We start from the raw sequence: 20,838 nt of genomic DNA, 5'->3' as shown, positions 1-20,838 counted from the left end.
CCCCAGCCAGCTGTCTCCTGTAGTTCTGCAACTCCTGCTATCCCAACGTCCCTGAAATCTCTCTGGATTGATCTGGGAAGACCTTGTATGACACTCAATGTTCTTACTTACAAGCAGTGGAAACTGATAGATTGTTCCATGTGGAAAGGCAACTTAATGAAAGGGCAGTGGGGTGCCCACAGAATCATCGGGAGACTGAAGACCCAGATTAGGAAATGGACAGGCACCACAGGGGCTCCAGGGGCCGGGTGCCACTGCCCTGAAGTGCTTGTGACTCTCCTTTCAGCTTTATCCCTTATTCCAGGTTCATAGTCCTGGGTAAGACCTTACTCTGCTTCCACAGGTGAGGCACAGCCATTATCCAATATCTCTGTGTCAAGGGGTTTCCCACCCCCCACCTCCAGCAAAGGTAAGAGAGATGGTTGCTCGACTGCTCCACCAAATTCAAACATCCCTACATATGGCCTCTCCCCAGTCCGTCTGAACATCAAACCGTGTAGCAAAGGTCCCCAGATCAAGGGCGGAACCCCATGATTACAGAGGAGAAACCAGCAGGTCAGAAATAGTGCTGACTGTGCTAAAGAGGGAAGAGGCTGGTTCCTGGCCAGTGGGTAAAGCCCATGCTCTGCCTAGGCAAGGAGTGAACTTTTGTTGAGCACCTACTATGTACCAGACACTGATTAGGCATCTTACATGCCTTATCTCATTTGATCTTCTCACCAACCCTGAAAAGTCAGCACGACCATGTTTGTAAGGGAGGAAATAGACTCGGAGGGCAAAGGCAACTTCCCCAAGCTCTTTCATCTTGTAAGTGGTAGGGCAGGGAGTAGACTCAAGAATTCCTGGCACCAAAGCCCTTACCACGCACACCAGGAAACTGCAAGCTGCCCCTCAATCCATGTCTCTGGGCAGCAACCCCTTCCTTCCAGACAGTTAGAACCAGTCAGGTGCAACAGACCCCTCCAGCCCCGGCAAGAAAATCTTCTCACACTACCTATGCCCCTCAATAAACCCTCCCAGCCCACCTCTGGGCAGTCAGAGGGGCAGCGGAGTGGCATCCTTCACCCCCACTGGGGAGGTGGTTATGAGTAGGAGCCTGAGCCAGGGAAACTGCCATTGGAGGTCTGCGTCCTCCACACAGTAGCTGTGTGATCTCTGACAGTTCACTTATAGTCTGAGTTTCCCCATCTGTAGAATGGGTGTGGCAGTAAAATCTATGGCTTCCAGCTGTTTTGAGGATGAAATAAGATGGTGCATTTAAAGTACTCATCATATAGAAAGCAGTATAGTGGCTGCTGAGGCTGGGGGCCGGGCGGGGGGGGGAGGGTGGGAAGGGCAATGGGGAGCTATTGTTTACTAGGTACAGAGTTTTGGTTTGGGAAGATGAAAAAAGTGCTGGAGATGGATGGTGGTGATGGTTGCACAACAGTGTGAATGTACGTAATGCATGAGAGCTGTAGTCTTTAAAATGGCTAAAATGGTAAAGTTTACATTATATATATTTCATCACAACTTTTTAAAAAAGTGTTCATCAGAGTATGAAAGAGAAAAATGGGGCCTCCTTGACATTCCTCAAACATGCCCAAGTTACCCTACCTCAGGGCACTGCTGTGCCCTCTGCCTGGAATCCTTACCACCGTTACTCCCATGACTCACTCCCTCCCTTAGCTCAGGTGTCTGCTTAAGAGTCATCTCCACAGAGACGTCTTCCCTGATCACCCTGTGTCAGGTAGCACCGCCCGTCATCCACGTCCCCCTGGCCCCCAAGTGTTTTTTTTTTACCAGCACTTATCACTACCAGACAGTGCACTAAATATTCGTTTATTGATTCTCCCCTTCTTGAATGTAAGTCCCATGAAGACAGTTCTCTGTTGACCCCCAGAATCTAGAACACAGCCTGGCATTTAGTAGGTACTCAATAAACACTTGTGGAAGAAGTGAAAATAAAGTTTTTTGTCACCCTCACTCTACAGTGGGGATAGGACCTCTAGACCCACTCCCAGCATCCAGAAACCTGCTAGAGTGTGGCAGCCACTGGGAGGCTTCAGAAAGGAGAGTTAAGCCCGCAGAAACACTCACAGAGAGCGAGGTACGTGTGTTGGAAAGAAAGGAAGATTGACCTGAATTAAAGAGTCACAATTTTAAATCCCCAATTTGACTGTGAGTCCATGCTTGCTTTAAGTGTCCAGGCCCTTTTATGGGCTAGTGAACAGTTTTCCAAGGAGAGAGGCCAGGTGGGGAGGGGTTTGTGTACAGGCAGGTCAGGCCTTCTGTGAGCTGTGGGCAGGGACAGAGACCACCATGAAGCTGGTCCCCCTGGCAGGAGCAAAAGCCAGCAAACTCTCAGGATTGCCTCAGCTGGCCTGAACGAGGAAGGAGAAGGCTGGAGGAGGGCTGCAGGTAGCAGCTCAGGGATGGGCCAGGATTCCCACTGGGGACAAAGGCCAAGTTTGCTTTTCCTCCAAGTCAAGGCAACTGGTCTGGTGGACATAAAGACAATAAACAGGGATCTTCCCAGGGGACATTAGGGCATATGCACCTGAGCTATGGGAGGAAAACGGGAGCAAACGACTTTACTGAAAGCTCTGAAGACAGACCTCACAGCCTCCCTCTCTTGCCCATTCTAGTAACAGTATTTTACCACCTCTATTGTGTCAATGGAACTCTCTCTTGCTTTAAGTATTTCGGGAGTAATGGACAGGTGAGTATAAGGGAAAAATAATATCCCATATTTTATTCAATGCAGGTGAAGTTGGTTCAAGAATGGATTTAATGCTATCAATAAAGAAAAGTCATTTGGGTCTCCCGCGTTAAATTAAATCAGCATCCCCGCCTTGCAAAGTTTCAGCATAATTGTATTAATCACAATTGCTGCCACTTTTTAGACTTTTTATGGGCCAGTAGTGCGTTAAGTACTTTCCACGGAGTTCACAGCTATTACAATGATCCCTTAACATAAGCATTCTTCTCCCTCACTTTACACATGAAGAAACTGGGGCATAAAGAAGTGAAATACGTTTCTCCAGCTAGTAAGTGGTAAAGCTGTGATGTGAACTAGAATTCTGTGTCTGAAAGCTGTGTAGTGTCACCCAGCACCTAGCACGGTGCCTAGCCCATAACAGACGCCCCCAACATTTGGTTGTGAATGACCTGATGAATGGGTTCTCAAGATCCCATTCACTGAGTGCCTACTCTGTTCCAGGTGCTTCATAGGTGGCACCTCATCTAATTGTCTCACCAGCTCCAGGAGGTGGGAATTATCTCCACTTCACACACGGGACACTGAAATCTGGGAGGTTCAATGACCTGTCCGAGGAGCCACAGCTCGTTCCTGGGAGGGCTGGGTGTGAAGCTAAGTCTGTCTGACTCCAAGTCCCATCTGTGTGCTTCTCCTTAGACCCTCCTCCATCTTGCTTTCTCAGTCTTGGAAGGGACATCAGCCATCACCTGGCCTCTGATGGATCCCCCCGTGACTGGGAGTGCCCGCTCCTCATGGAATTTCATTGCCCTTAAAACTTTTTTCTTCTTCTTAACATTTGTGAAATCTACCTTCATAATGCCTTAAACCAAAGCACCATAAGAAACACTTTCGTGTACATTATTAATTTTCACATACATGAAGTTGACTCTCACCACAACCGTATGCACTGGGCATTACCATCACCACTTTGCAAAGGCGGAAACAGACGTGGTCAAGTGATTACCTGACTACAACTTCAGTGCAGACTCTTGCCACTACACCAGGCTCCTCCTAATTTCAATGTCGAGTTCAAACGGGGGATTATGAGAAAAGAGAGGAGAAGAAGGTTAGAGGTAAGTCAGACCGTCTTCCATTTCTTGACCACCTTGGAAGCCATCTTCCTCACCTGCCTCACTCCAAGATTCTGCCTCAGTGACGCACCCTCATTTTATCCTCTTGTGCTTTAATGTAAAACCTGATTTGCTAACCACTGAAAGTGAAAGATAAACAACAGGTCACGGGAAAAGGTAATGAGAACAGTAAAAGCACCTTTGGACATTGCAAAGGGGGTTAGGTATCCTATCTCGGTCTCTTTGTATTTTCCTGTGGGTGGGACAGCCCTTAACTAAGGGACACCTGACTCCTTGGCCCAGAGTCAAGCTCAGTACCTATGATGGGTGACGGGACTCAGGGAGGAACCCAGGTTTCCCTCTAGACGAAGCCAGACCCCAGTGCTTGGGTCAGGAAGCACCCAGGTGGAGCCAGAGACATTAGGACCCTTACATCCCGAAGACAGTCACCTCTTGGGAGGCGGTGGAGTTCTCACTCAGCTCTTTAGTCAACTGGGATGATAGTTCCCCAGGACAACTGTGGGCTGGAAGAGGCTTGTGTCTAAACCCTAGCAGGGCTTTGGGAATGCCCAAAGCCATCCTAGGATGCTTGTCCTGGATCCCCAGGAAAGCAGGAACCTAGCAGAGCTCAGGTCCGATCTGACAGCTCCCAGATAGCCTTCAGTACCCGTTTCTAGTTACTCACCTGAGTTGCAGCTTCCTCATCGCCACAGAGACTGCAGGACCAGTGGTACAGAATCCTGTGCAACAAACTGTGGAGAGCATCGAGGCTGGCTGAGTGCCTCCCCAGTGGAGCAGAACACCCCCGGATTATTTCATACAAGGTTGCTTCAGGGTACACTTCAAAGAATGGTCACTGGGTGTCACCGCTGCTTCTTGGGCAAATGCCCTTATGGCTTAGCTGAAGCTAAAGGGTGTTGGAGAGAGAAAACACCTTCTCTGAGACTCACTTAGCCGGCCTGACATCATCCATGTCTTCTATGAACATCACGACGTGCTCACTCACATCCCCCGCCCTCCTGACTGGCCTCGAGTGCACAGTCCAGCATGGAGTTGTTCCCTTGCCCCTCTCTCCTTCCTAACCCAGAGCAGCTGAACTCAAGCTCTGCGCTCTCCACATGGCACTGGAGCAGTAAGTGGGCTGGAGAAGGTTACACAGAAATACTGGCTTTGCTTTCGATGCATAATTACAGATCTTAAACAGGTGCTCATTCCTAGAAAGCAATCTGTCCATAGGCGTCCAAGTCTCACCCTCTGACTCCCTTAGACAATGACTTCATATCTTATCTTTAAACCTCCCAGGCCCCTCCTTCACTTACACTTGTTTCATTCAAAAAGAAAAAAAGAAATAGGTACTAACTTCCTCATCTTTTCATCACCGTATCTCTAAATTCACCCACGTCTACCATACACGTCTTCTCCTCTTTCACGTCTACTCTGAGTCCGATCCCCCTTCACATTCTCAAGGTCTTGGATCCTTTCCCTTTTTCTACCTTCTTCCGAATTAATCTCTCTCTCTACCCTGGAGAATGTCCATCAGCAAACAATTAAGCTCTAATATCTTTCATCTTCAAAATCTCTCTCTTTATACTATGACTCTCCGGCTACCGGCCTGTGTCTCTGTTATCTTTCAGTCCTAAATTGCTCCTTCAACACCACCCAAAAAGCTGTCTCCACTCACTACTTCCCATTCACTCTTCAACCTGCTTACATCTGTCAGATACCCACCCTGCTCCAGCGAAATGACTTCTCAAGGTCACTATGGTCTCCACGTCATCAAATGCAATGGACATATCTCCTTGTACCATTCTCCTTAAGATTATACCCAGCCGACCAGACCACCTTCTCCCCTCTTGACTTTCACAACACCACCCCCTCCTAATTTCTCAGATTTCTACTCCTTAGTTTCTTTGTTGGTTCTCCACTATCTAATTCTAAATACTAGAATTTCTTTGGTCTTGGTTTTGGATCATCCTCTCTTTGCCTTTTTACCCCATCTTCCCAGGTAATCCCACCCATTCCTGCGGATTTGTATATCACCTCTTTATGCTAATGATGCCCAAAGGCGTATCTGTGGTCCAGACCCTATTAGACCTATCTCCACTCACATAACTCACAGGTATTTAAAACTTAACACGTCCATAATGGACTTCTCATGTCCAGAATTGAATCTTCTCCCCAAACCCCTGCCCTCCTGTCCTTAGTCTTCTCGATCTCTGGAACTGACACTAGTGTCCACTGCACTACTGAAGCTCGAAATCTGGGAATCCTCCCTTTTCCCTTCACTCCACATATCCATTCCACTAGCAAATACTACTAATAATTCTGTCTCCAATTCATTTAGATTCTGTTCACTTCTTTCCATCTTGACTGCTGCCCACACTCCCGCGGGCCACTAAAACTGCATCTCTCCACTAAGCTGATGCAAAATACTTCTAACTAATCTTCCCCTTTCCACACTCTCTTCACTCTGTGCTTGACAGAACAGCCAAGAGTGACGGAGATGTTCTGTATCTTCATGTAAAACTTGGAGACATACTGAAGATTTGTGCACTTCACTGTAGGCTACATGTCAACTAAAACAACTAAATAAGATGTCAATTCCCGAGTTACACTCCTTCAGCGGCTTCTGACCATCCTGGGAATGGAAACCAAGCCCTGCGTGACTTGGCCGCAGGCTTTTTCTCCAACCTCATCCTCCACTGTACTTCTCCCTTGCTTGTTAAAACCCAGCTGTCCTGACTTATTTTGTTCTCTTACAAGCTGAAAGCTTTCCTGGCTGCCTCAGGACCTTTGTGCAGACTGTCGTTCCCTGAGACCACACTCCCCATGCTTAGCACCTGCTCTTCCTTCACGTGACCTACCCAGGCTTTCCCAGACATCATCCTGTTTATTCTTTCTGCCCATAAGTGATCGTATTTTTATAATACTATTATAATTGTTTTTTCCACGGTTGGGAGCAGCATATACATTAGACAGACATGTATTACATACAAGATATTACGCTAAGTGCTACACAGATAACCAACATCATGAGACTTATACTCAAAGAGCAAATGGAACCCTTCTCACTTTATTTTTCAGTTCCTATAAATAAGGTAGGGGTGCTTAAATTTTTTTAAAAAATCATCGGTTTATTCCAGTGCAGCAGCCTCCGCCGTTGGGCTGAAGTGGGGAGAGATGGTGAGTAGACCGTGTTACAGATTGAATTGTGTCCCCTAAAAAGACAACAGTTAGGCTCAAAGCAGGGGAGAAGCATGCCTAAGAAAAATATAAAAGCCACAGACGAGAAGCATCACACATACACAACAAGAGAAAATGCCTTTTCTTTATTATTATTTTGTTTTTCCACAAATTAAGTCAGGGGCTAAAAATCCAGGACCCAGGGTCCAGGTGGATTCATCAAGACTCCTGGTGCAGCAGGCAGTTCTCAGAGACCTTGTTTTCCAACACAGCCCACTGACATGTTTTATTTTTTTTGACAAGTGCAATCATCTCAACAACAGGACCACTCAGAACCACTTCATTGATTCTAAAGCTCTTCCGAGAGGATCTCTGCTTGACTGCTTCAAGGATCTCCCTGCTGGTGACGGCCCTTCTGTGGTTGTAGAAGGACAGCCTAATCGCCTCCAGGCTAACCCATTCCAGTCGCCAATCCTCCAGAGAGCCCAGTGCATCTAAGACCCAGGAACACCCACTGAAGTCTGGGTGGGTCTGGGGGAGAAATGACACAAGGGTGAGATACGGAAGTGAAGGCTTCCCACAGTGAGTAATTTGGGGTGTAACCCAGCACCCACGGTTTCCATGGATTCATGCACCCGTGGAACCACACGAACCACCCAAAGGGACAATGGTAGGGATGTGATGAAAGAAATGAGCCCATTGTATCTGTCAACTGTCGGGGGCTGGGGGGGGGGGGAACATAGCTGGTGAGAAAGCCCTTGTCTGGATAATACAGACTAATTCTCGTCGCTTCAACTTTTGTGCCTCAGTTGCTTCTAACAGAATCAGAGTTAACATCCAACACCTTCTGAGGATAGGCAATATAACTTTAGTTTAGAGTGTACTGTCACACTCTGCACTTCGTGTCAGTAAGCCTTTTACTTTAACCCTTCTCAGTTTCCAGCTTTACTGTCTTGTGCCAACATGATCTCCAGCCAAGCTGAGAAAACTTGCTCTTCCTTGGATGGATGTGTCCCTGTGTTTTCCGGTCTCCATGCTACTGTGTATCTGTCACCTCTACCTACCATGCCCACACCCAACCCCAACGTTCAAATCCTCTCTTTCCTGTAAGGCTCCTCCTGCTTATCTATATTCCACACACCCTTACTGAGTCCCTCCTGCCACCCAGGATCAGAGCGCGGTGTTCTCAGACCCGTTATCACACGCTGCTATGTCATTAGCGTTCTTGTCTCAAGTGAGAAAGGCAGCTGGAGTAGTCAAAAAACAACGCTGCCCTGAGAGTCACCCACCCAGGGCTCTAATCCTAACTCCGTCTGGACGTGAGACGTCAGGGAAGCAAGTCAGAGTCTCACACTGGGCCTGTTTCTTTTCCGTGAAAGGAAAGGCCTGCAGTGGGATTCGAAAAGATCCTCCTGGTTTTAATAATGCCCAGTATTTCCTTCATATCCCCACCAGGATTGTGAGCCCGTTTACACCAGAGACCACATCTGAACTCCCACAGCAGAACTGGCTTGACACTACATGCATGTATCCAACCAACATCTTGTTTTATTCTCACAGCGGCCTGAGAGGCAAACCCCAGGCACAGACCCAACCGTTTGGAAACTTGAAGCAGCAGCGTGGCCTGCCAGACCCGCGCAGCTGAGGACAGGTCAAGTTAAGACTAAAGATTAGAGGACTGCTTAGTGCAAGCACTCCCACAGAAGGTCCTTCCAGCCAAATGCGGGATCTCCAGCCCTGGTTCTCAACTGGGGATGAGTTTGCCCTCCGGGGGATATTGGGCAATATGTCTGTGGACATTTTTGGTTGTTACAACTGGAAGGGAGGGTGCTACCGGCGTTGAGTGGGTAGAGGCCAGAGGTGCTGGATAGCATCCTACAATGCATAGGACGGTCCCCCACAGCAAAGGAGTACCCAGCCCCATCATGTCCTATGCTGTGATTGAGAAACCCTGCTCTATGTTACATATCTTCTCTCCTCTTGTCTTTCCTTAATCCCTTTTTCCCTTTTCCCAGGATAAGCAACAGGCTCCAGGGATGCTATGGGAATACAGGGAGCTTTGGTACAATTACACACATGAACACTCAGCCTTGTTTCATTGTCATAAAGAAGTAAAATCCAAAATCAAGCCTTAGCACATCTTTCACAGAATCTCCTTACTCTCTTCCCCAACGCTTCTTGTGAATGGGAAGACTTTCCCAATTTTTTTTTCTATAGCATGTACGCTACGGGGTGAGAGTGGGTGAGCAGGAAGAAGGCAAAAAGGTGTCTTCTCACTGTAGGTACATGCTAAGTACAAAGAACCATTACATGAAAACCTCATATATGCAACTGTTCAAAGTGAAAAAATAGACTTAGTGGTGAATCCCCCGTCTATAAGAAAAGGGGAGGGCATTTAAGAATCAGTTTACAGATTGCCTGTCAACAGATACAAGAAAGAGAGACACTAAGAGCTCAGGTGTTCAGAGCTGCTGCCAACAAAAAGAAAGCCAAGGGGAGAAGATAGCAGCCGTCAGCAGATCCAGTTAACAGTAGTTGTTTGCACACAACTCTTTAGGAACTCAAATGTGTGAAGAAGGACTCCCGTGTCAGAATAAGTTGAAATCAAGAACTCACCCAAGGCCATTAGCATGATACCTATCTTGGTCATTCTAAACTTCTACAAAGAGAGTCCCAACTCACTTGCTTTAGGATTTTCCCCATGTAACCAAAATAGGCCTCCTTCTTCTTCCTCCTCTTCATCCCAAAGGCTGAGCTGGCCCAACCATACTTCTTTCTGGCTGGGATGTAAGTTTTCATCTTCTTAGGGAATTTCAGGCCACGTAAGCAAATGAAGTACATGTGGAAGCCTTAATCGTTACACTTCCGGCTCAGAGCGCTAGTTACAGACAAGTGTATGCTCCGAAGAGGTTTTATAAGAAGAGCTGGAAGGTAGTCCTTCCTAATAAAATGAGTGATTAGTGAATGCACCTGTCACAGATGGATGGTCTCAGAATCCTTAAGAGACATCAGGTGTAGAGTCGAAAGCAGGATTGTGTTCAATTCCTGAAAAGTGCACGAGGCAGGAAACTCAAAATCTTAAGCTTTCTTCTGCTCTATCCCATGTCAAAGAGAAAATGGCCACTCTGAGGTAATGGCCATCAGTGTTCCAGGTAACACTCATCTCGGAAGTTATTCTTTTTAGGTGTCTAATTTCAGGTGTTCTTATTACAGTGGTTTTCAGCCATAAATTTTTCAATTCAGAAGGACGGGGAGTGGAATCCCGGAAGCTGCATTTTCCTAAAGCATCCCAGGTGAAATCTAATGACCAGCCAGATTTGGGATTCACTGGTCTATCAAACCTTCCCAAAGCAACTACACACGATTTGGGGTTGGGATGGCTCTTCATGGACATTATACTTATGCCCTGTGTGTTTGTATTTGCATTGGGAAAGAAATGTATCTCCCGAAAGGCAAGTCCATACCTGGTTATGCAATCGCAATCAGTAACTCAGGTGATAAAAACACGCATAGAAAAGCCAGGAAGTCATTGTACCTTAGACTGAATGCTGAGAAATCGTAGATAGAGAGGCTGTGCACTCCCTGTAATTAGTATATCAGTTCAGCAACCAGGAAGTGACCAGTCTGACAGAAACCAACAGATAAGATGTTACCAGAGAGCCAGGGTGCAAAAGAAAAGAAGAACCAGCCCAGAGCAGGTACCCTTTCCTCCCCCCACCTGGTTATGAGCCCACCAAAGCCCGGGGTGGGAGGGGGACTGGTGGATAACAGTACTGTCAGTTTACATTCATTGAGGCCTAACTATGCCCCAGACCCCACGCTAAATGCTTAACATACTTTATCTCATTGAATTATCATAGCAACATTGTGAGGTAAGATAGTAATAGTACGCTAACTTTGCAGAAGAGAAAACTAAGTCTCACAGGGCGTATGTGACTTGCCCGGGTCACTGACAGGGCATACGTGGCAGAACCCACCCCTGAGCCTTTGCTTCTCACACCCCACCCCACACTCCGCCACCTTCCAAACCCGAACACCAGAGCCGCCATCCTCGTAGTTACACATGCACCCTCTGCACAGTTGCTATGTACACGTGTGTATTTACTGATGGAGACCTTTGATTGTAACTTATCCATAGTGCGGGCCCCATTAACTCTTCTGAATTGATCGTTGGGTAACAACAACAACAGAAACTAAACCGAACGCTTCTATGGAAGGAAAAAGTGGTTCCCCAGGACCCCGGTGTCAAAGCCATGTCCCACCCCCCACCCCACTCCTAGTCTCCTTTCACCCGCTCCATCTCTCTTTACTGCTCTATTTAAAAACGTAATGCATGCGTAGAGTATATATTATAGGATGAAGTGAATTAGAAGTTCTAATGCAAAGAAGTGAATACAAAGTGGCAGGTATCATCAAGTCTCCGAGGGATGGTGCAATGGTCAGGCCAGGAGGGAACTGTACCAGGACTGTAACATCAAGAGGAGAGCATTTGGGAAAGGGGAAGAAGAATAGGCGCGGTGTTGCCGTTGGGAGTGTAGCACAGACATCCTGGCCAGATGGCATTCACTCATTCAAAAACATTCTGCAAGTTTTGACCCCTTCCTAAGGGCAAGTCCATGGTCATATACGGAAATGGTAATAAATTCCCAACAGGAATCACAAAAGTCACACCGAAGAAAATCATAGCGTGATCAGAAGACTCACAGGCTGATATTAGAAATCTTAGTCTGCTAAAAAGGACAGGCCATAAATTATTACCTGCTACTCATTTCCCTGTCCTGGAGACAAAGGAAGCAAGTTCACAAATGGCAATGCTAGCATGTGTTTACGGAGTGCTTACTGCCCGCCTTGAATTATACGAAGTCCTTTATCGTCGTCATTTCATGGTTTTAATACTCAGAGAGGCGTTTTATCATCTCTTTAATAAACATAAGGAAACTGAGGTTCATACAGATGAGCTAATTTGTTCAAGGTCACACATGTAGTAAGTTGCAGAGCTAGGGATTAAACTCTGGTGTGTCTGACACCACAATTCCCATCAATATTTCTCCAGGTTAGGCCCCCTGCCCACCTGCAGCAGAATCTCCTGGGCTGTTAATTACCAAGAAGATCTTCAACCCCCATCCTAAGCCTCTGGTACAGATACCTGACGTTTTGGTGCCACTGCACCACCACTACCTCCCGACTATGGAGAAAATGCTGCCTTGAATCGAATCCTATTCAGAACAAAAGAGCTAATTAGAGACTTGGAACGGATGGGAACACTAGGAGAAAGTGACTGTGCCATGGCTGAGAGATAAGCACAGTCAGACACAGACCTTAGAAATGGAGAAGGCGGAGTTCAAAGAGATCAGAGAGAAAAGAGTTAGGATTCTGTGGATAGAAATTCCAAATGGCAGGTCAACTCAAGAAAAACAGGAGGCTCTTCCTTAAGGGGCTATGACCTTGGCTCCCCTCCTGGATTACAGTTCCCTTCAACCTGGTCCTCTCTTGGTGGAATATCAGATCTAAAGGACAAACCAAGCTCATAAACAGGAATAATGAGTAACAAGAGCAGAAGATGGGACCGTTGGAAGCTGGTTGGCATACAGGACATGGAGTGAGTCTGGGCAGTGATTCAGGAGTAAGACTGAGTGAAAAGGAGTTGGAATCTGTTTTTATGTGGAGATGTCTGCAGGGGGTTGGGGAGGCCTAATGAGTCAAATGGCCCAGGCAGGTCTAGGCATCTTAGCATATTGTAGAGGGGATTCAGGCATTGGGTGGGATATTGGATTACATGACCTCTGAGGTTCTGTGGAGTCTACTTTTAAATCGTTGAAACTTTCCCCCTCTATCATTTCTTTAGGGTTAGGTTGTCAGAATTTGGATGGAAGTACTGCTCATATTATTTCTACCTCTAGATAGTCTGAAGAATTAATCCAATGGATTGGAAAACGTCAGAGGGTCACGCTGTGCATTTTAATGTCAACTTATGTCAAGATCTTAACTCTAGGAGATGGGTGTTGCTGCAGCTCACCAGCTGAGAAACGGGGTGAATGGCAGGAGGAGACGGGATTTGGGAAGCAAATTAGAATGTGACATCATACCTTGAGTACTCAAGGTATGAGTACTCAAGGTATGATGTCACATTTTCCCTGGAATGTCAGTTCATAGATACTAACCAAATGTTATTGGTGAGTGATTAGTATAATACTAACTACTCACTACTTTGTCAAGGTGGAGGGAAGAAAGCAATTGGAATTTTTCCCCACCCCAGCAATATCTTTAACCACTACCTTGAGCTTTTGGAAGAGGAGTAAAAGGGCATGTGGGAAAGGAGGACATCAGCCCCCCACTTAGGAATGGGGTAGAGTAGCCCTGGGGTTACTCAGCGGAAATCAGGGTGCTGTCCTCCCTACTTCTCTTTACTCTTTCTCATGCGCCATGGATGTCCACGTTGCGTAGTACAAACGACCCGGTACCCAGATCAGAAGGTTTAAGTCTGGTCTCAGCTCTACCAGTGCCTCACTCTGGCCTAGTCAGTCAGCTGCTCTTCCTGGGACTCCGTTTCCCCATCTGTAGAGGGGGTGTTTGTTTGATTATATGAGCACTAAGATTCCTTAGACTCTTACCATTCAAAGCTTGGTCTGCAAAACTGGCAGCAGCCTCCCTTAGGGAACGTGCCAAAATGCAGATCTTGATCCTCTAGGTCTAGGATGGGCCCTGACTCTGCATTGCTAACAAGTTCCCAAGTGATTCTGCTTTTGTTTCTTTTTGAGGAAGTAAGCTTTTATTTCCTCGTTTCACAAATAAAGCTGCCTGTACTGATCCCAGTGACTCCTGTACACTTTCAAGTTTGCGACCTTCTGCCTTAAGATATCACCAATCCATGCTCTGACTGTGGATGTGCCTTTTTGTTTTCCCTACCGCACTCCCAAATTTCCTAGCTCTAGGACTACTTCCAATGGCCAAAATAGTTTGAGACTTAGTGGTTTCCTAGCTTTGGGTTTAGAGAAATGCCACATGCTCCTTGAAATATACTACTACTACATCTATGTACACACATCTACTACTAAATTAACCCACTAATTAATTCACCTGTTTTATTCAAGAAATACCTAAGGGACACCAAGTTGCAGCTTGAGGGCTCAAAATAAAAGGATGGGATAGTGCCTGGCACCTGCCCTAGAAAGTTGAGGGACACGTCTACACAGCCAACTCCCTCAGTGTGACCAGCACTTATATAATGAGCAAAACGATACATTCCAGTGAAATGTTTATACTCAGAACCACTGTTGTCCTCGGCAGAACAAATTCTGGAGGCAGTCCCAGGCTGTGCCCACCTCCACCACCTGACTGCCTTTTCTGTGGCCTTAAATCTGTGCATCCTCTAACCACAGAGGACGATGTGCTCCTGGGACAGTCCCTGTCCAGTGACTCACTGCCAGTGAAGACTTGCTTAAATTCTTCTCCATTCCCCAACGATGAAGACCTATATGATGGGACCCTCCCCTTAGCTCAGGGGTTCTTACCTCGGGATCCACAGACAGGTTACTTTGGGCAGGGGTGTCGGAGAGGGCACCATGTGCAAACTGTTTTGTGTATGTGCTTAAATACGTTTGCCTTGGGAGAGAAAGTCCACACGTTTTCATCAAAGGATGATGAATCCTAAAACTTGAGAACCAGTGTCTTGCTACTGTCCCCCTGCTGCCCCAAGACCCTGGCAGGGGCGGCCCCTTCCTTCTCCTTTTTGTCCTCCATCACCTCCCCCTCTTGAGCTGGTATCTCCAGACTTCCTCTGTGCTTAGCTGGATTGCGTTACAAGGAGCTCTGTCTGCTTTATCAGCCATTCCAAAGAGCGAAGGAAAGATACTTGTCCCCAACCCAACACCGTCACAGCTAAGCACAGCTGGGCCACAGGGACAGTGGGGAAAGAAATTCCTGGAACCCAGAACCAGGTCTGTAGTAAATGGCTGGCTGATCCTCTGTCTTTAATCGCTAGAGGTGAGAAGATGAAAGATTTCAGTCCCTTTCTGGGTTTACGGGGTGGTTTATGACAGTGATCTCTGCTATGTAAACTCCCTTTCCTTTGTCCTGTGAGATGTCTATACAGTGAAAGGCAGGGGTGAGGAAGTGGGGGGAGGGGTCTACAGGTGGGTGAGTTATCAATGACACCAGGCAAGCAACCGTTGGGTCTGTTTCTATGTTAAAAAATTTACTCTTTCAGAAACCATAGAGAGCATATATGCTGTCTTTGATGTATCATTCTTAGTTCAGTCCAGCCTTATGCATGAAAGAGCAAGAAGCATGTTTTGAATAATATCTAAGGCAGAGAGTTCCATAGCATCTCTGTATGGCTGTGAGTGCATTATGAAGTTATTTTGCAACATAAATTTGCCTTTCTACTTCTGCTCTAGAATGACTGGAATTTAGAAAATAAATTCATAAAATGACCTTTGAGTATGCAGTGTGACTGTTTTTCCTAGCCTTTCTGCTTGTGTCTTGCAGGACTCCTGCTGAAATGAGTTGTCTTCACGAATGCAGAGCACCTGGTAAAGAAAGGGAGGGTGGGGCAGCCCAGAAGCATTCTGGGAAAGTAGAATGGGAGCAAATATTTGCTGTGGAAAATCCAGAGTTGATTTTCATGGATAACCTAGAGCAGATCGTCTACAGCAGCTGTCAACTGCAGAAGAGTTTTCAGAACAACAGCTTTTGTTCAGTGTGAACATAGAGTGTGTAGGCTTGGCCCCAGGGGAGAAGTGAACACAGCCCTGAGAGCAGCTTCCAGGAGCAGGACATGATAATGCGATACATGCTGCACAAAGACTGATTTTAATGCAGAAACTCTAACAAGGGGCTAGATTTATAACCTCACATTACATAAGCCATAGATTCCCAGACCATTCCATATTCATGTATCGAGCAAGTGTTTCTTCAGAGCTTTACGCCCTATGCACTGGGCTACTGGGTGCCAGAGTTATATCCAAGAACGGAACAGACACAGCTTCCAGCCCTCATGGCCCTTATAGGCTAATAAGAGAGGTAGACAACAGGCTCAAGTGCATTCAGTGCTGTAACAGAGGTGACACGTCCAGGATCTGTGGGAGCACGGAGGAGGGTCAGCCAAGCCCGACGTAGGAGACCACGGAAGCCTTCTTAGAGGAAATGATGTTGAGGCTGAGATCTAAGGGAGGAGCTGGGCCATAGAGATGAGGAGTGACAACAGGGAAGAGAATTTCAGGCAGAGAACAGGAAGTACTCTCTCTGGGGCACATGGTCCTATTGAAAGACTAGGGTCAACTTTAAATGATTTTGTTTTTAAAACTGTCTGTTCAGTGTGTATAAGCTCCTACCACATCTACGGCAACCAGAGCTAACAGATATTCTGTAGCAGAGTTTTCAAAGTATGTGCTGGTTTCTTTCAGTTCTGGCAGGTGGGCAAACGTCTGATGTGACTTTCTAAAAAGTGTTATTTGATTTATTAAAAATAAACTTTTTAAAAATTTTTGAACAGTTTTAAATCGCTATATGACTTTTAACTTTATATTTTGAAATAATCTCAAACTTACAGAAAAGTTACAAGAATAGTACTTTTAAAAAGCTTCCAATTATATCCAATGGACACTTGTCTCATTAGGGAGACCAGCTCAGGGATGATGTAGATGCCTGATCACTGCGCTGTACACCTGAAGCTGAAGCTGAACAATAATGAATGTCAACTACAATTTTATATATATATATAAATATATATATATAGTTATATAGGAATGTATATATATAGGAATGTGTATATATATATAGTATATATATAGTATATAGTATATATATACATATATAGTATATAGTATATATACAGTTTTATATATATATATATATATATATACACACACACACACACAAGAAGCGGAGTACAGCATTAGGAATAGAGAGTGGAAATGTAATGGCTGTGTGCGATGTCAGAGGGTTGTCACTGTGTGAGGGATATAAATGATAAATGTCTAACTATTACATTGTGTTGTGCACCTAAAACCAATAAAAAAATGGGAAAAAAGGTCCCAGTTAACATTTTAACAATTAACATTTTGTTCTATTTGCTTTAGTCATTTATATTTATCTACTTATATACATCCCAATTATTATTATTATTATTATTATTATTATTATTATATCATATTATCTTTGCCCAACAATTTGAGAAGTCATACCCTTTACCCTTTTAGAAGGTACCTCCTAAGAACACGGACATTCTCTAACAGGACCACAGTACAATTATCAAATTCAGGAAAACTGTGATACTAGCTATACTACTATCTAATATAGAGTCTATATTCAAATTTCACCAATTGTCCCAATAATGTCCTTTACATTTTTCTAGTTTGAGATCCAGTCCAGGTCACACATTGCCTTTAGCTGTGGTATCTCTTTGGGGTCATTTAACCTGGCCTGGTGCCTCAGCTTTTCTTTGTCTTTCATGCCATTGATATTTTTGAAGAGTGCTGCTTGGTTGTTTTATAGAATGCCCCATAATGTGGGTTTATTCGATGCTTCTTCACGGTTAGATGTAGTCGATGCATTTTTAGGAGGTGAGGGATGTTACCTCTTTTTTAGGAGCTCATACCACTCATCACATCACTCGTGATATCGGTGGGTCTCATGACTGGTGATGTAAACTTTTACTTTTTAGTTTTTGGTATATTTTAAATTGTAACACATACATATCCAAATGTGTTTATATTCGCATTTTATCACAATGGAGATTAATAATGCGCTAATCTGCTCTGCATATATTGGAACTTCCTGTAAATGTGTCATTGATTAATAAGATTGTAGCTGTGTGTTGGTCTTTACAAAGGCTGGATGTAAAATTGTAGGAGTAATGAATTTCGCTTAGCCATGTAAATCAGCATTTTCTTGACACTGTAAAACCAAAACAACATACAAAAGTAAACTGGAATTCTGAGGCTGGTTTAAGTGGGTGGAGAGCCCCATTGGACAGATCCCGGTTCATGAAAAGAGCCTCATTGGTCTCAGTCCTGATTTTATACTAATTTGGGCTATTAAAATAAATTCATAAATTACCCTTTGCATATGATGTGTATATATTATATACATTGGGCTCCTGTACAAGATATTGATTAAAACAAGAGGTCCCTTGTTTTGGCCATTTGAAAACCATAGCTGTATACCACTATAGATCATAACCACTATATAATCTTCTAACAATCCCAGGAAATACACATATATCCATTGACTAATGGGTTATTGAGTGTGGTTCCTGGTTGTTCCAAATTGCACAAAATTTGAGGTTTCTTTCTTTGCTTTTTGAAATTGGGTTCTACTTGTGTCAACACACACCAATACGAACATTTTAGGAATGTACCACACTCTGTGTAATCACCTGCTTAGCCACTGACCAGCCCCCTCAAATGACCCAAGCAAAGCACAGTCCTACCTTGGAAAGTATCTAGCCCAGAGGTCTTCTTCCACTAATGAGGACACTGAGATCCAGAGAGGTGTCTTCGGAACAAGGAGAGCTGCTAATGGTAGTCAGACTGCAGCTCTGCCTACGCCAGGGGTTGGGGCAGTTTTTTGATGGCAGAGGTGCTCTCTTGGGCGGTGCTCAAGCTGCCTGCCTCTCGCTCTTGGCCAGGGTGGGTTGTTGGCAGCTGAAGCAGGCCTTGAGCAGGGTCCCTAGGGCTGGTTTACTCATCTCAAATTCAGCCACAGAGATGGAGCCCATCTAGATTTCCTAGTAGATTTTGGAATAAAAGATAGCACAAAAGGAAACAGCGCTGAAGAGGAGCTGCCTTAGAAAGCCATTTATAATACACTTTCATTGGGAAAATGCGGTCTAAGTTCCAAAAGAATTTTCCAAGCTCACCCAATGTATCCATGTGTTGGAGACCACTTAAACTCATTCCATTGCATTGAGCCATTGTGAATTTCATATGCCCATGTGCAAGGCAGTACAATAGCTACTTGGTGGGGCGCCAAGGGAGACATGGGGAAGTTTAGGACATGTCCCCCCGTTCAGGAAACCTACAATAATCCCAGGGAGATGATACATACATATATTAAAAACTTAACAATATACGTAGATGTCGGATGACACGCACAAATGAGTGGAAGAGAAAAATGGATCACGGAACATTGGAGAAGGAAAGCAGTCTGCCATGGAGCTAAAAGGTAGAGCTTATAAGTCAAATGACCTGAATGAAACTGAAGCTTTCCCATTTCTTAGCCGTGTGGCAAGTTACTTAAATTCTCTAAGGCACTTAAGACAGCTCGGGTCATTTTTTTCTCCCCAATATGTTAGCTATTATCTCAGTCTGAGCGTGAACCATTATTTCAAGGATGGAGAGGACGTGAGTGGAGGAGCAAGAGTGAGCTTCGCGGCAGGGTGATAAAATCATAATGAATTATCCTCGCGAAAAGCTCCACAAGCTACTTTTATAACTTTGTTGGCATTTACCAAGCATTGGCGGGAGGCGGCAATCTGGAAACTTGATTCCACCCTCCCTCCCACGTCCTCGGTCCCTGGCACCGCCCTCCCGAGGTCCCCGCACCGATCCCCAGGAGGCGCTGCCGCCACGCCGCTGAGCACGGGCCGCCGCGCGTCCCCGCCGCCCGCCCCGCGCGTGCGCGCCGCCCAGGTGAGGAGGCGGAGGCCTGCGCCACCGCGGGGCGGGGGACTCCGGCGGCCCGGCGGGACGGGGCGGGGCCCGACAGACCGGGGCGGAGCGGGGCGGGCGGCCGCAGAGCCGTGGGCAGACCCAGGCCAGAGGCGGGACCAGCCGCCGCCGTCTCCGTCTCAGTGTCCCGTCCCCCACAGCGCCAGGCAGCCGCCGCGGGAGGAGCGGAAACTGCCGGGTGCGCCGCGCCGACGGAGAGCGCGCCGAGGAGCAGGGGCGGCCTCCGTCCCGCCCCGACCGGCCGAGCGGCGCGCGGAGCCCCCTCCCTGGCAGCCCCCTGTCCTGCGCCGCGGCCCCGCCCCGGTCCCGCCCGAGCCCCCCGCGCGTCCCCGAACCGGACCCCGCGGCCCGATCGCGCCCACCTGAGCTCTTCTGCGCCCACCTGAGCCCGTACGCCGGCACCATGGCGGAGCAGGAGAGCCTGGAGTTCGGCAAGGCGGACTTCGTGCTGATGGACACCGTCTCCATGCCCGAGTTCATGGCCAACCTCCGGCTCAGGTGAGGGCGGAGCGGCCGTGCTCAGTGGCGCGAGCCTGCGCTTTCCCGAAAGGGGGCGCCCCTGCGGTGCGGCCGGATTGGGGGTGTCAGGGGCGCGCCGAGCCCGAGGGATGGAGCGCGGCCGGAACCGGGTAGCCCGGGCTCTTGAGAAAGGACGCCCCAGGGCGCGGCCGCTTTGGAGTGTCAGAGGCGTGCCGAGTTCAAGGGCTGCGCCTTCCTGAGAGGGGGTGTCGGTGGGCGCAGTCACGACGCGGGGTGGGGGGATAGAAGGGGTGTGCGGACCTGGGGTGTGCGGAGCTGGAGGCATTGATTGGGGCAGGGCAGGCTAGTGTGCTACCCCAGGTGAGTGATGTGGGCGGGCTAGGTGACCTCATGGAAACAAAAGTAAAGGAAAATAGCTGAGGGAGAGTAGTGGCAGCCTCGAAATCCTGGGAAGACTAGAGGGTTATTTTGGAGAGAAACTAGGGTCTCATCCCGGTTTCACACTTGCTTCTTTTCTTTTTCTCTTCTTTTTCCCCCCCTCCTGGCGTGTCTCCATCGCGTCATTCAGGACACTAAGGAGTGATCCCTGAGCTGTCTGTTCCGGGACACAGGCTATTTTTTAGTTACTCTCTAAACGTAATTAGACACGTTTCCAGACATCGAAGAGACTGCTCGGCTTGCCAGTGCCAAGATA

At 46.8% G+C, this 20,838-nt stretch overlaps 2 protein-coding genes across 5 annotated transcripts in view; one reads left to right on the top strand and one right to left on the bottom strand.

Moving 5' to 3' along the window:
- Positions 1-7,138: 7,138 nt before the first annotated feature.
- LOC117013955 (histone H2B) lies at positions 7,139-20,156 on the bottom strand. Of its 3 annotated transcripts, none has more exons than XR_004421391.1 (3): positions 20,047-20,156; positions 18,425-18,721; positions 7,393-7,524 (listed from the first exon to the last, which is right to left on the bottom strand). XR_004421391.1 is itself a non-coding variant. In XM_033091585.1 (2 exons), exons 1-2 carry the CDS (start codon positions 9,832-9,834, stop codon positions 7,213-7,215), a joined length of 471 nt encoding a protein of 156 aa, XP_032947476.1. In that variant the 5' UTR covers positions 9,835-10,352; the 3' UTR covers positions 7,139-7,212. The 3 variants fall into 3 exon arrangements, 1 of the variants encoding a protein (XP_032947476.1); XR_004421390.1 differs by lacking the exon at positions 7,393-7,524 and adding an exon at positions 15,730-16,168; XM_033091585.1 differs by lacking the exons at positions 18,425-18,721; positions 20,047-20,156 and adding an exon at positions 9,676-10,352 and having other exon boundaries at positions 7,139-7,524.
- Positions 19,760-20,838, top strand: part of MYO1D (myosin ID) — a 287,794-nt gene continuing 286,715 nt past the window's right edge. For both annotated transcript variants that reach the window (XM_033091580.1, XM_033091581.1), the window contains exon 1: positions 19,760-20,162. In XM_033091580.1, coding sequence (XP_032947471.1) covers positions 20,068-20,162 — 95 coding nt within the window. In that variant the 5' untranslated portion in view covers positions 19,760-20,067. The remainder of the gene's footprint in view (positions 20,163-20,838) is intronic.

The sequence above is a fragment of the Rhinolophus ferrumequinum genome, chromosome 21 (assembly GCF_004115265.2).
Source record: "Rhinolophus ferrumequinum isolate MPI-CBG mRhiFer1 chromosome 21, mRhiFer1_v1.p, whole genome shotgun sequence".
Classification (NCBI taxonomy): Eukaryota; Metazoa; Chordata; class Mammalia; order Chiroptera; family Rhinolophidae; genus Rhinolophus; species Rhinolophus ferrumequinum.
Note: the sequence above shows the minus strand (reverse complement) of the source record. Positions and strands in the feature narration are given on the sequence as shown.